General features: G+C 40.8%; 2 protein-coding genes across 2 annotated transcripts; one reads left to right on the forward strand and one right to left on the reverse strand.

The window, feature by feature from the left end:
• Positions 1 to 269: 269 nt before the first annotated feature.
• Positions 270 to 10250, reverse strand: NABP1 (nucleic acid binding protein 1). Its single transcript, XM_026667990.2, has 6 exons — positions 9513 to 10250; positions 8930 to 9068; positions 6038 to 6109; positions 3824 to 3899; positions 3545 to 3614; positions 270 to 2469 (listed from the first exon to the last, which is right to left on the reverse strand). The coding sequence occupies exons 1-6, from the start codon at positions 9601 to 9603 to the stop codon at positions 2276 to 2278; spliced, it is 642 nt and encodes a 213-aa protein (XP_026523775.1). The 5' UTR covers positions 9604 to 10250; the 3' UTR covers positions 270 to 2275.
• A 3707-nt stretch (positions 10251 to 13957) lies between these two features.
• On the forward strand, positions 13958 to 14791 carry LOC113412354 (testis-specific serine/threonine-protein kinase 6-like). Its single transcript, XM_026667895.1, has one exon. The coding sequence runs from the start codon at positions 13958 to 13960 to the stop codon at positions 14789 to 14791; it is 834 nt and encodes a 277-aa protein (XP_026523680.1).
• The last annotated feature ends 963 nt before the right edge of the window (positions 14792 to 15754 follow it).

Consider the following 15754-nt stretch of genomic DNA (forward strand, 5'->3'; position numbering starts at 1 on the left):
CAAATGCACTAAGATTTGAGAACCAGCAGAAATAGGATTAAATTTACTTTTTCCACTCACAGGGGCCAACACCAGTGGTCAAAGTTTGGTTTTTAAAGGGAGAATGTCATGGTTGTATAGGATCAGGAAGCTACTTTCCAATTAACACCTAAACTTATAAACAAGCCTGTCCAGTTTCTCTTTTTTTTAAAGCTATTGGAAGAACTGTTTTCCATACCTTATCTAAATATTAAGACATGACTGTACAAGGTGTGAATAGATCAAAAAGCTGCAGGTACTAGATTTTATTCAGGAAACATTCAGTTTCTTAAGACATTGTGTCATGGGCATTCCCATTTCAAGATGCAAGATCCAAAATTACATAAAATAGTATGTATGCTAGGGCGTTTCAAACAGATCACGTTCCCTTCCAATCAGGTTCATATACTACTGAAGTTTTCAATAAACATCTACTAATGTAATTTAACAGGACACACCGTTTTAGAAAAAGGACAGTGGGAAAATGCTTCCAAAATTTGTTATAAAGATTAGTATAGACCTACATCCTTTATATTTAGGAATTATATTTATGTCCACGTAAATCTGGACAAACAGGAGTCATTGCTTCAAACTGTTTTTTTTAAACACGTTAAAAAAAAAAACCTCAAGATTTATTTTTTTCTTAAAATACAGTTAGTGCAAATCTAATTATGAAACTTCATCCAAAAGGTTAAGATGGGATAATCCAGTCATTTTATAGCATTTCGATATACTCCAAATCATAATCTTAAAGACTGGATAGTTTTATAGCTACCAGGAATAATTACAAAGCGTGTTTTTTTCCAACCATAAAAGTTAGTATTAATGCCAGTGTTATTCTGCTTTCTCAAACTCACCAACCTGAAAACTTGAATAGGTCAGTCAAGATACTTCCCCCCCCCAAAAAAAAATCCCACCTCTACCATTTAAGAACTGCAAAAACATTGATTTAACAGGCACTTGAGAATTGAGGGTTCTCACAAAAAGGGAATGTTATCATTGATCACTTCCCCTCTTTTCTTTTGTAGCATATCACCTTCAGTTGTCAGGGGGAGATTTATACTGCTAATAATCTTAGGAAGCTCATGGCTTCAGAGGTTTCCGAAGGATCCTTTTGTAAAAAGAATGCAAGCAGCGCCATGCTACTGTGACACCCCTCACCCTTTCATTATATGCTGCATACCTCACATTTCACCTATAAAAAGGGTGGAGCGCCACAACTGCTTTAATTATTTACCCCTTGAGAACAGCCCTGCATAATTTGCAAGTCTGAGATTCAATATTCTCATGCTCCAGGAGGGGAAAACAGTGCAAATGGAAAATTTCCATGTCTGGGCTGCTCTTTGGCTGTGTACAGGAAATCTTTCCTCTTTTCCTTGCGCATAAACCATCTTGAAACCACTCCTTGCCAGTTGAAATCGATCTGCAGAATCAACTGGCAAAGGTTTTTCCAGGAGATTCCATACCAGCTGGGAATTTGGACACCAACAAAAACCTCAAAACGACAAAATAACCTACTTCGAGTATGAAAAAAACTTCAAATCTCCGAGAAGGGTAATTAAAAAAAACAGATGTATGTTTGAGAGATTTAAAGTTCTGTGGCATTTTGAGAAAGGCAGGCTATCTGGTAAAAATCTGGGATTTCTATTCTGTGTAAAAGTTGGATTCTTATCAGTGTACACTTTTTTGACAAGACACGTCTGACTCTTGCCATGAGATCAACCCCAACCAAATACAAGTCAACCAGCTTGGACAGTTCATCTGCACTTATTGTTAGAAATTTTAATTAAGAACTGGCTTGTTAGATGGAACTTCTTCCTACCCCTTCCTATCCCACCCACAATTATCACAAACTCCCACAAACTGGGATGTGTGTCAGTCCCAAGAGCAGAAAGGAAATAAAGCAAACATCTTAAGGCTGCATCACACAAACTTAAACCAAAATAAAAATACTTATCCAGGCAAATACTGAGCCACCTTTTGGAAAACGGCAACTAATAGTTAACAAGGAAATCTCTTTTCAAATAGGCTTCTATATTTTCCACACGCTTTCTGGGGTGACGACGCATGATCGGTAGCTTCACTTAATTTTGAATCGGGGCCGGGGGGAGGAGACGGGGGAGGCATAGAAGTGAGAAAGTCTCTCCCTCTGGGCCGAGAATCAGAAAGAACAAACGTTTTCACAGTAAACCATAAATAAAAGTGCAGCAAGTGTTCAAGTAGGCTAACGGTGTGGACAGGGTGGCGTTTGGTTTGGTCATCTTTTGGAGGCTCTGCGGGGGTCCCTCCCATTACTAATTGTGCTTTGTAAGGGACGAGCATTGTTAGACAGCACAGACGCAAGAGGAGCGGGGCCACGTCCGCCAGACCTCCCAGAACCTGCATAGGTGGGGGCATGATTGTAAGCAGTGGACAATCCACTCAACTCCGGTCCAGTTGTCAAACCATTTCCTAGGGAGGGAAAAAAAAAAAAGGAAAATTTAAAAAAAAACTGTCACCAAACTTTCTATTTTCTCAGGCCACATTTCTTTAACAATGGAGACTGCTAATGCTCAAAAGAGCCTGTTCTTTAACTAGGGAGCATTTAGTATGAAGTTGCCGAGAGCATGTGAAATCACCAGTGGACACCACAGAGTCCCCAGGGACAGCTTGCCACACGGTGGTAATCAATGCACTAGCGGTAACAGTCTTAGTGATGCAGCAGGATCTTGGGCGAGTTCTGTATAATGCAGGTCATTCCTGCTTATCTATAAACAGGCACCAAAGCTAATTAAAAGAAGGTAACATAGCAAATCACCATCTAAGCCAGTGTTTTCCAACCTCAGCAACTTTAAGACGTGGGGACTTGAAGATGGCGGCTGGAGAATTCTGGGAGTTGAAGTTCATCTTAAAAGTTGTTGTGATAGTACAAAATCTTTATTGGGTATTAACTTGCTGGAAACAATTATCTTACAAAGATTATGTAGCAGATACTTTTTTATTATGTCTAGCTTTGGGTTAAATACATCTGTTGTATCAGGAGCTCGAGGTTCTTCAAAATCAGTTCCCTGTGTATGTTCTCTCCAGTAAGTTGCCCTGATAAAATGGTTGGTGTATATGAGACTATACTGAAGGAAACAGATGCCTGGTCTGTCCATGGTTTATTTATTTGTTACATGAAACTGTGGAATGGGAGATGTAAATTGACATATTACCAAAATCTGACTGGACAAGGAGCAGTGAATATTCCTCCTATTTGTCTAGCAAAGTTTTGGATTTATTATTTTAACTTATTTTATTTCTATAGCCGCCCATCTCAGCCAACGACTTCGGGGTCATTAGCGACAAGTCCAGAGTTAGGGAGGTAAAGTCAACTTGCTGCTTAAATTCTCTATCAAATTTGGCTTTAATTATTACAGTTAATCTAGCAGCAAGCCAAAGTTAAGTATAGTTTCTTAGCTTTGCTTTTTAAAATCAACCACAATTTAAACGCATCTTCCCAAATAGCCATTCCATGCTTTCTCCTACTTCCCACACACTTACTTACCTGTTGGCCCAAAAGTACAAGTACCCGAATTAGCTGACAGAATGGAATTGTTAGCCTGCTCACCCTGTGCCTTGAAAAAAAAATGCAAAGGGGAAAAAAAGCATTAAGAAAACAAACCCCTTTTCCCTTGAAAAAGTTACCCCCTCCCCTGCCCATGGTTCCCCTAAAGATTGAAAATCCACTGTAGCGAAAAGGTCATCCTGGATAAGACCCAAGAAAAACCTAGCTTAAAGCTGCTGATGGCAGACCCCAGAACGGAGCTGCATGTGACAAACCTACCACTTTATTCGGCTGCCCAGGGTGATCTGAATTGGGTTCACTGAAGTTGGGCACCTCTGAATACACCATGCAGAACCTGCACAGAAAAACAAACTCATGAGAGAATGAAGTTTCTTGCCACGACTATTTCTGCAGCCTCTATCCCGTTTCCAAGCAATAAACCCTAAAGGCAGCCAGAAAGGGCTACAAGATCACCAATGAGAAATACAGTCCCCAAATTTGATGCTTTAGCTTATCCAAAGTTCGGGACCCGAGAAAACTAAAGCCTGTACAAGCGATGGGACTGGCTTCCAAGGTTGCAATTCTAAGCTCCCGTTTCCTTCCACTGTAGATGCCTGTATTTAACATTCTAATCATTTCTGCAAAAGGATACACACCAGGGCTACAACCCTTTGTACGTTTCCCTGAGGGGGAGATCCACTGAATCATGAATGCCTCACTTATATGAAAACATGCCTAGATCTGAGCCATACAGAGAAAACACAGTAAGGCTAGTGTGCAACAAGTTCCAAAGAGAAGTATTTTAAGACCAGTTAACATGCCAAATACGTAAGTGCACCCCCAAAATTCTGCATATTAAATTGCTCTTTTAAACCTCTTCTTCCAAACACTTGTATTTGTGGTCTGAGTCTCCTGTGGGATAGAATCTATTAAGTGACACTGTGCTCAGCAGAATGTTCTTTCACACTGGCAAATCCAAAACAAATGCATTTCAATCTCTGGCGTCACTTAGCCTCCCCAAACTAAAATCAGATAGCCACCTATTTTAGAAATGTATACTAATCTTCTCTAAATCCAGATCATCAGGTCATCAGCCCTGTTTTGGCTAAAATACCTACCCTATGCCATTTCCATTGCAACACTTATTTTCTAACAAAACTATTCCTGTACACTTTTTTCCCCTTTATGACAACATCTGTGGTGGTGCAGTGGTTAGAATGCAGTACTGCAATCTACTTCTGCTGACTGCCGGCTGCCAGCAGTTCGATTCTGAATGGCTCAAGGTTGACTGAACCTTCCATCCTTCCAAGATGGGTAAAATGAGGACCCAGACTGTTGGGCACAATATGCTGTAAATTGCTTAGAGAGGGCTGTAAAGTGCTATTGTTTCCTACAAGTTTTAGGCACCTTTGGATTTTTTTGCTTTAATTAAAAAAAAATGGAAGCAGATTTAATGGAAGGTAATGTACTGTGAATAATTCGAAGTCACGTTACATAAATTAGGCTATGAGTATAATCACAGAGGCCACTTAACATTCCAATTGTTGAAATTATGCCCTAAATATTCCTGTCCAATCTAGCCTAGTTTACAATGCATGATTATGACAGAATAACTGGAAAATGAATTATGGACCAATTATTGAAAAGTTTGAATGGGGTCACTAGCACATTAATCCTCATTTATTGAATATACATAGCTAGCCCAATTCACAGAAAATGGAGAGTTGAATGCCAAGAATTCTTCCACTGCATCTGACACAATGCAAGGAGAAACATTTTCAGTATATCTTCAATACAGGGTTAAACCTCTGATGATCATCTAATGCTCCCATCATCATTCATGTCAAGATGAACCAGCCCCTAAAGTGTAAAAATAAAATCTGAATGGGTCCAGTTCTTTGCTTTTAAAGTTTTATTACAGGTCTCGATGAACAGCCTACCCAAAGTTGATAAATGCTAGACAAGTCAACAGTCTGATTCAGTATATCTCAGAGCCCTTAATTAGAACCTAAAAGATTCTGCTATATAGAGGGGGAAATTTACCTTTACACCCCTAGAGAAGCTGGCTCCTCCAGGAGACTGGAGCTCAATACCAGAGTAGGATGTGGAAGCTCGCATTGCGGCTGCCTCTACCGTACCTGGCCTGTGGATAAATAGAGGACTTCAGATTTTCATGCTGCAAGTCCTTGAAAGTGACAATGTCTTAACCTAACAAATGGCTAAACTTACCTGTTTACAACTATAATCAAAAGACAGAAATTATGCTGGATGGAAAAGACTTATTAAGATGCCATTTCTTAGCTACTGAAGTTGATGTTCTCAAGCTCTATATTCTCCCACCCCACTTTCAGGCAAATAAAACCAAATAAAGTTGTATCAATACCACAGAGGAGGAGTAAATGGCAGAGAGACTTTTTCCCTTAGGGCCCAGATTTTGCCTTACCTATCAGGCTTCAAACAATGAACAGATTATGTGCAAATTGAGATACTCACTCCCCAATTTTTTGCAGGTCACCTCCCCTTCCGGTATAAAGTGTAAGGCATCCTTTCCACAGAGAGGCATACCTAAGCAAGGAAACACAAGCAGCATTACAGAATGGATGGAATCTAAACAAGGAAAGAAGCAACCTGGAATTAAGGAGAAACTTCCTAACTATGAGGACAATTAACCAGTGGAACAGCTTGCCATCAGAAGTTGTCTTCATCACTGGAGTTTTTTAAGAAAAGCTTGAACTGTCAAATGGTATAGGGCAAGGGACTTCAAACTTGGCAAGTTTAAGACTTGTGGACTTCAACTCCCAGAATTCCTGAGCTAACATGATTGGAGGAGGAATTCAGGGAGTTGAAATCCACAAGTCTTAAAGCTGTTAAGTTTGAAGACCCCTGGTATAGGGTCTCCTGCTTGAGCAGGAGATTAGACAAGAAGACCTCCAAGGTCCCTTCCAGCTCTATTCTGATTGAACCATTAGAGACACCAGAAGAGAATGGAGTGATTGTACAAGTTTTATCAGGATAAAACAAACCATCCCTCATCAAATGCTGTCACATTTATCATCAATACAATAAAAAATACACTTGAAGCACTGAAGCCTTAAACTTGGATTTGCCTTACATTAATTGCAGACTTCTATACTTTGATTGTAATTAAGAACCAGTTGGGATAACCTTATTTTATCATATTAAAGAATTAAGTAACTGAAACTTGCATTCAGTATGGTTCCTATAATACATTCCTCTTTATGACTCCAGTTGGCCCTTGAGACTCATAATTCAACAAAGTAACTCTTTACCAAGATTTCACTGAGGCTGATAGAAAGGGGAGGAAGATACGGTCTGCTTATACAAATTAATATCGCTTCTAATAACTTTTGCACAGGCAGCCAAAGTATTGAGGTATCAATCTTCAAATAAGTTATCCCTTTGTGTGAGTCACGTATGAGTTCTGCTAAAATGCGAATAGAAATCAATTTTAATATGGTATTGCACCAAGTTGCCCTATGAATGCTTACAAGTTAGTCTAAGGGTTACATCTGGTTGCCCATTGATACAGAAGCAAGTCTTGCATTGTTCCCAAGTAAGCAGCCATGGCTGTATTTTAAGCTTAAGCCAAAGAATATGTTCCAGCCTCATTCAGGATATGTCACATGCCTCTGTCCAAGGTATGCTAAATGTGGAAATGTCACACTTGCAGGATTATAAAATAAACAGGGCCCATTTTGCCGAAGACATTGGAGGGAGGAGGCCTTGAATTTTTCAACTCTACTTTGGGCCAGCTCAGATACTGAAAAATGAGGTGTAAATTTTAAAAACAGCAGTGAGACCCACAATTTACAAGTGGATATCTGAGAAGATATTAAACAGGATGTCTTGTCCAAAGGCTGCTTCCAGGTGTTGATTTTTACTGGGAAGCCATGTAAATAAAATTATGGTCTTTTTAAAAAAAGCTCAGGAAGTTAGACAAGGTGTTCAGAGCTATGAAGCTGAGCACCACCAAATATCTCCCTCCCTCCCTCCCTCTGCAGAAAACTGCTTCAGTTATGGGGAAGCCAAAAATTATCATCCACCTAAACTACTCTGTCTACAGAGAAGATATGAATGCAGAGAGCAGCTCTAGTATGTCTTCCTGCTCATAGTTATGACAGTCTTTTAAAGAAGTGAAATCTCCCTTAGATCAAGCTTGACTCTTGCTGATGTTATGACATGCCATGTTGTTTCCTTGGCAACAATACCAAAGTTGTTTCCACTGCTTTCTTCCTATAAGATAGATAAATATAAATATGATTCCTTGGTTTCTGGCTCAAAGGTTTCCTAGCAGCTTCCCATCCAAATGCTAATCTGATCTGACCATGGTCTCCCTGCCCCCAGCCCCCCAAATTAGATAAAGTCAGTTAAGTTCTGCTATCTGGATATCTCTTTATTTCACAACTCTAGAACATTTCCCAAGTCAGAGTTCTACTACTGCAATGTTCAACTTGACTCCTGAAGGAGCATAGCTTTGCTTCTCCTTTATAGAAAATCCCTTAAGTCAACCCACTTCTACAAAACGGGCACAGAGACAATAAGGAAAACTGAGCGGGTCACCTGTTTCCTTAAGCCCCCCCACCCAATCCAGTTCTTCAAAGTGTCACCACCTGTAGCCAACTTGATCAGTGGCCATGTTGGTTGGAAAACTGGAAGTCATAAGGTGGGGAAGGCTGCTTTAAGAGGTCAGTCAAGGCTAACATGTGGTTAAGAAAGGCTCCACTGCCACACACCAAGTCAGAGACAACAGTTTTGTTTATATCTGGGCCAGTTCCAATCATATACAAACCACTGTGTGTGACAGAGAGGGAGGGGAGACCAGAGGAAAGAGTGAAATGAACCCTTTCCTCTGCCTGCCACTTACCCTCGGGAGCTGATCTCTCAATGTAGTTCATGGGAGGTAAGCACTGAGGGGACAGGTGTTTTTCCAAGAGACAAAGTGGCACAGGGCCCCCTTTCTGCTGGCCAATCTTTGCCTCTCCTCCTGTTAAACTGATCAAGCCGTTAGAGGATTGGAACAACCTTGAAGAAGTATTGTCAGTCAACAGGCATTTGTGGGTTAGATGTGGCAAAGGGATGAGCCAGCCCAACAATTCTTCCTATGTACAGTATATTGATTGAGGCAAACCCAGTTTAAAGAAAGCACAGCCAGTTTGCTGTTCTCACTGCAGCCTTGCAAGAGAAGAATTCCTGTTCCCACTGCCCTCTTTCTCCAAAAGAGATGGAAGTCACAGCTGCTTCAGTGCAAGTTTACCTACTCCATGTTCAGGAACACTTGCCTTCCAAGAAGCAGACAAACTGCTTCTAGAGCAAACAAGCCAGGCTGAGCTCAGCCTGACATCATCCTTATTTTGCATTACGTACCCTTTGATCAACCGAATAATATCACCTGGCTGGATGAGGCTTCCAAGCTCATCCCACACAGAGATGGTGATACTTCCTGTCTTGTCAGCTACTTTGCACGCCCTGACCTCATGTCCATCTTTGGTTTTGGTAACACGCCCTGGCAGGAAACAAAGAGAGAGAGAGAGAGAGAGAAAGCAAATGAGACAGACTTAGAAAGAATGACTCAATAGAGTCTTCACCATAACTTATTCACCTGTAAATATGATTTTGAAGTTATTATGGAGCTTAAAACTTTGGAACTAATTGCAGAGAAATACTAAATATTAAAAAAAAAACCAGAAGGTCGCTAAAAATCTGGAATGAGTCTGTTTAAAAATAGGATCTTTTTTTTAAGGGTGGAGCACACCACCCCTGGGACTGCCAACCCTTTCCCTGAAGTGACCACGTGTCCCAAACTCAAACACATTCTCTCTATCACACACACACACACAAAGTAACTGAGCTAGAAAAGAGGGAGAAGGAAAGATTAGGAAGGGGAGGCGGGAGGAGAGACTGAGGGAGGAAAACAATGAACGCGATGGTTCCAAGGGACCCCACTTACCTATCTCCAGTACAATAAAGACGACATTTACATTTTTCAGTCCGGGCTTTATATCTTTTATGCAGAGGTATGTTTCGTTTGCCATGCTCATGCTACTTGCTCAGGAGAAAGACACGGGTGTTGCGGGGACAGAATGAGCAGGACAAACCATCCCTTCCCAGCGGAGCACTGGGTACCAGAGGGCAGCCGGGGATCGGGATGTGAGTTTGACCAGCTTTTCCCAAAAAAAAAAAAAAGGCAATTATATGTACAGCTGGCGGTGGCAAGGTGAGAAGGCTTTTTTTTTTTTTAAAGAGACCAGAAGGCGCGCACACAGAGAAACCCTTTCCTGTAGCTCAAACTGGTTGAACTCCCAATCGGGGGAAGGGGAACTCCTGATCGCAGATAAATGTACAGCCGGGTTGGGGTTAGAAGCCTGAGCTCTGTGATTATACAGGGATACAGAGTTTGGCCGGCTTCAGCTGCGATTTCCGCCCCTGCCGGTGGAAGGGAAAAACCAGTCCAGCATTCTTCTCTCCTCCCTGCTTCTTACAACGCGCTTAGCTCCACCGAAAAACGAGGGAGAAAAGAAAGCGGAGCGCTTTCTCTTGTTCCTTGTTATTTTACAACCACTAAAGTGCTTTGCTGCTCCTTGTCCGCCTCCACCCCTAGTGAGCACATCAACCCCAAGAAAGTAAGCGCAGTAACTTCATTCCCCCAACCCCGCACCAGCTCCTTCCGCAAACGTTCTCCCTCTATGGAAGGCAAGCATGTGCCGCATCGCGCTTTTATAGCCGAGCGGACCGATCCATTTGCTCCTCGTGAGGGGAAGGGAAGAAAAAAGTGTGAAGAAAAGCACAAGGAAAGCAGAGAAGGGAGGCACCGGCTGCCGGACAAACGAGCAGCTGCGGAGTCTTATCAACCTCGCTTCGTATGTTATCCGCGTTGTAACCAACCCGCGCTGGAGATATAAAAAAGCAGGACGGGGCCCACCCAAGCGAAATGGTATCGCCCAGTGGACGCGGAATGGATCTGAATGTGACAAAGTGCCTCGTGAAAGAAGCCGATTGGTCAGAGGAGATTCTTTTGTCCTCTGACCTAGAATATTTACTCCTGCTTATCGCCGTCCACACCTTCTTTTCCTTCGGCTCCTTTGTCGGGGCAGGCCGTATGTTGCTTCATTTGAGGACAAATTCTCTGCTCTCATCGGGAGCTTCCCGGAATGGCGGTCTGTGGCTTTTCACAGTGCCGCTGATTCCTTCACTGACTTCCTCCTTTTCGAAAGGAGGGTCCCGGCCAACCTGTACGCGCCAGGATTACCCACCCACCCCCGTTTGTCGTGTGCAGTAAAACGTATTTTCACCGCAAAGCTTAGATAATGTTTGAAACGGAGTAGAATAAGCAGCAAAATCCATTTATCCCGGGTCTAGGAAAGCTTGAACGCTGGAGATAATAACCGAGAATCTTAAAAGGGACTGTAATTGGCCGTGGTGTCTTGTTGCTTTGAAAACCACTTTTTTTCAGGCGGAAAAAATATTTGAAAACCAACCCACACGTTACTTTCAAGATCAGTGATTCCCGACCTGATTTGATGGGCTTATTTCTCAGTAGCTGTGGGTAAATAGTGTAATTTAGATCAACGGATCCCGACTTGAAAAAGAAGCATATATGGTGTACAGTCGAGCATGTAATTATTCAGTTTATTAACTGTCTCGTAAAAAGCATTTCTGCAGGCTTAACATCTGGAGAAATTAACTTATAAAAGACCAAGGAATTATATCCTATAATTTCATAGAATTTATTCGAAACCAAACAGTGCTGTGTTCTTGCACTTAACTGATTTTTTTCCCTCATCACTTTACTTGCATGCAATCTTGAGCATGTATAAAAATGCTTGGATACCAGCAAAACTGTCAGAAAAACCTTACACAGTTCACTTAAAAGGCATTGCTATATAGATACCACTTCCCTGATAAGACTGATTGGACTCTAATTTTTTCTACAGAACTGATATAATAGAGAGTTCCAGAGTTAATCCTGACAGAACAAACATTTTTGATCACTTGTTTTGCTAATCCACTGTATAGTTCATACAATTTGGGATAAATTTTCCTTTTCTTTAAAACAGAAAATGTTTTAGATTTAGATTTCAAGAGGTACAGCAAGCAACAGGAATGAAGCTTGAATTGATGGAAATATGGTCACCTTTATTTTGCATGATTTTATTTTGCCTCAGCAGGATGAATTGCATCCAAGAATACTGTAAAAAAAATCTCCCTAATCTAGGATTGCCACACCCAAAAAGGACAGTTTGGAGTGATAAACAAGCAGGTATTCTGTTCTGCAGGTATTTGCTTTTGGATCAAGGGTAAAAAGCAGAAAATTCCTTTGTTCAGTCTGAGGCTAAAGGCTCAGTGGTCAGTTCAGATACTGGCCTAGACTAGATTACAGGTAGTCCTCAGTTTATGACCGCAATTGAGTCTAAAATTTTCATTGCTAAGCAAGACAATTGTTAAATGAATTTTGTCCCAATTTACCATCTTTCTTGCCACCGTTGTTAACCGCAACTGTAAAGTTAGTAACACGGTTGTTAAGTGAATCTGGCTTCTGCATTGACTTTGCTTGTCAGAAGGTAGCATAAAATTATCACATGACCCCAGGACACTGCAACCATCATAAATAGGAGTCAGTTGCCAAGCATCTGAATTTTAATCGTGATCGTGGTGATGCTGCAACAGTCGTAATTGTGAAAAATGGTTGTAAGTCACTTTCTTCAGTGCCATGGTGACTAAATGAACTGTTATAAGTCAAGGATACCTGTACAGTGCCACATGATACAAATTGGCATCAAAACCATGCTTTTAAAAATGGAATCTAATAAGGGAACACAACAACAAAGAACAGACAGATGGGTATTAGACAAAGGCATCAGCTTTAAAAAAAAGTGAACAAAGCAACAACCACTGATTAATTGTTCTGTCAGGAAATTTTTCCTCAGTTCTAGGTTGCTTCTTCCCCAGGTGTGTGCAACAGCTGTACCTGGACTGGCACTTTTCCATTTATATGATATTTCTAACTATCTTTAGGCATGTGGTTTTTGAATATATTATTGCCTTGATTGAAGAGAAGAATGGGATCTGTGATCAGATCCGTAAGTTTTTTCCAACTAAATACTTTATTGAACCAAATGCTACACAGAAGTCTATAAAAGTTGTAAATAGTTGGCACTCTTTAGCTGTATATTTGTCTATAAGTGACATAAATTGAAACTGTTATGAATAAGATCAGGGTCAGAGTGGATGTAATGTAGGGATGATGGCTTATAATGAACATGTCCCATTGTTTTCTTTGTATCCATTTGTATTAGTTTTATATTTTGATATGGTCAAAAGACTAAATAAAGTTTCTATTCTTTTCTATCCGAATGAGCTGAAGACTACTTTTATCTAACTAGTTTGACCTTGAAACTTCTGGAAGAACTATTCTAAGCTTTCTTAATCAAGGCTATTATTTTAATTGACATTTTAACTGACCTGTTTTCTCTCTCTCTCTCTCTCTCTCTCTCTCTCTCTCTCTCTCTCTCTCTCTCTCTCTCTCACACACACACACACATTATGTATGTATGTATGTATGTATTAGAGTACTGGTGCTAATATACAGTATATTAGCATGAAGGATTTCAGGTCATTTTTCTTTCAAGTTGATCCATTTACATAACCGAGACATTTAAAATTATTTAGGTCAAATTTGTCAAACTATTCCACAGTGATCTGCAAGGATTTGAGGGGATTCCATAATAAAGGATTTCCCCCCACCCAGATATCACCAATCTTCTATCACTAAAGCTTTGCCTCTTGATCAGGGGTTCTGGGACATTTTTTTAATAGAGCGATTTGATTCCACATCATCAAGTTTGAAATTCTGATCTTGATTACTATGCACAATTTGATCTTTTAAATCATTGGGATTTTTTTTTTTAAAGAAAGCTTACTGTAGAATTAATTTCTAAAAGAAGTACTAAATTCCTGAGAGATGAGAAGAGAGTGACAGAACTTCAAAGATTACAAAAATCCAGCACAGGATAATCAAACTGTGTGTGGGCTCTAACAGTAGAGAAAGTGCTATTCTAAAAAACAGACATGATTTCGCCACATAGAAAACAAATACATTACAGAAAAGAACTAGAGTGGTAATAAGAACTAAATCCTCTTCTGGGATTTCCTAAGTATATCTAAAATGAACTACTCTGGACCAAAAGGGGCCAACTGACACTTCTGATTATGCTTTGCAGACATAACCCATGACACCCCTTGCACTTCATAATACATGTTTTGAGTAGTGATGACTTCGAAGCCCAAGCCTCAAAGGGCATATGGGGAGTAAAAGTCTAGAGATACCAATCACAATGGGTTAAAGCACTGAGTCCCAGAAAGGAAACTAAAGTTTTTCAGCCTTGCCAGGTCATCATGTCAAGGGCTTCCAAAGGAGACAAACTTTTGAGTGACCTGGGTTACAAGCTGGGCCAAACCTTGGGAGAAGGAAGCTATTCCAAAGTAAGGGTGGCCACCTCGGCCAAATACAAAGGGCCACTAGCAATCAAAATGGTGGACCGACGTCGAGCACCCCGGGATTTTGTGGAAAAGTTTCTACCACGGGAACTCTCCATTTTGCGAGGTATCAGGCACCCACACATTGTAAGAGTGTATGAATTTATTGAAGTTTGCAACGGGACTCTCTACATCGTGATGGAAGCTGCATCCACAGACTTGCTACAAATGGTACAACAAGCAGGGAAATTACCCTGTGCTCCTGAAGCGCGAGACATCTTTGCCCAAGTTGTGGGTGCTGTACGCTACCTCCATGACAGGCATTTGGTGCACCGGGATCTGAAGTGTGAGAATGTGTTGCTTACTTCAGACGGCCGTCGAGCAAAATTGACTGACTTTGGTTTTGGCAAGGAATCGCGTGGATACCCTGAACTGAGTACTACCTACTGTGGATCAGCTGCATATGCGTCCCCAGAAGTGCTGATGGGTATCCCCTATGATCCAAAAAAGTATGATATATGGAGCTTGGGTGTAATGCTCTATGTCATGATTACTGGCTGCATGCCCTTCGACGACACTCACATTCACAGCATGCCCTGCCGCCAGAAGAAAGGAGTCATGTTTCCTGAAGATCTGCCTTGCCTGTCTGAGCCCTGCAAGGCTCTCATTCGGCAGCTGCTCCAATTCAATCCGGAATCCCGACCTGGTGCGGGACTTGTATCCAAGAACAACTGGCTGAAAGGAGAAGCTTAAATTGGGTGTCCTTCCCTGCCTTGCCAATTGCATGATTCAGCCAGTTTATCTACTGCAGGCAACTGTTTCAAAAGGGGATCACGGGGAAGAAAAAAAATGGAACTACGTCACTGTGGAAAAAGAGATTTCTGGGATATTGACTAGGGGAAGTAAGAGGGCAAATTGCTTTAGAGGGGGGAAAAAACCAATTCAAATATAAGTTCCTCTGAAATTAAAGGGACTTACTTCCTAACTAATGTATTCCTGACTGGATGCAGTGAGATCTTTTAAACTCTCTTTTATACATTAGCTCTCATTCTGTATTTGTATTTCTCTCATAGTTCCTGAAATGGAAAGAATGTTTCCTATGCCTAATTCAAATTTGGGGGATGTGTTTTGTGAGGTAAGAAGGAAAGTGTTGCCCAGGCACAATATCCTACCCGTTCACACCCCAAATATTTCACAGAATTATGATTTTCTATCTTGGATTATGTGGGATGCCACACAGTAAAACTAACCAAAAAAGTGTCAAAATGACACCCTAAACATAGAAAAGCTTAATATTTTAAAATTGTAATCAGTGTAATTGGGGAATGATCAGGTATAACAGCAAAATTATTTGAAGAATCCGATTCTTCAGTTTACAGAATAAAACTAAGCAAATTTAGAGTTGCACATTTGCTCTGATTTTCTGATTTGTATTATCCTAGACAGCAATTTACCATTACCAGATTTTTCCCCCCCTATGGAATAAGAATGTTTGCTTACAAGTACAAACCTCTGATCTGATCATCCCAGAAATATAGCATTGGACTGAAATCAAACTCTGCATGATGTTAAAAGTTTTAGTTAACATATGACTTGTGCACTATATGTTGCTTAAAAAGCAAAAAGAACCGTGTTATGTCATTCTTCTCTCTTCTCAACATTTAAAAGTATGAAATGAAGGGCAAACAGAAAGTGCCTGAGCTCAGTTTTAGTATC

The sequence above is a fragment of the Notechis scutatus genome, chromosome 1, assembly GCF_049901735.1.
Source record: "Notechis scutatus isolate UNSWTSFEM ecotype Mainland chromosome 1, rNotScu1.2, whole genome shotgun sequence".
In the NCBI taxonomy this organism is placed as follows: Eukaryota; Metazoa; Chordata; class Lepidosauria; order Squamata; family Elapidae; genus Notechis; species Notechis scutatus.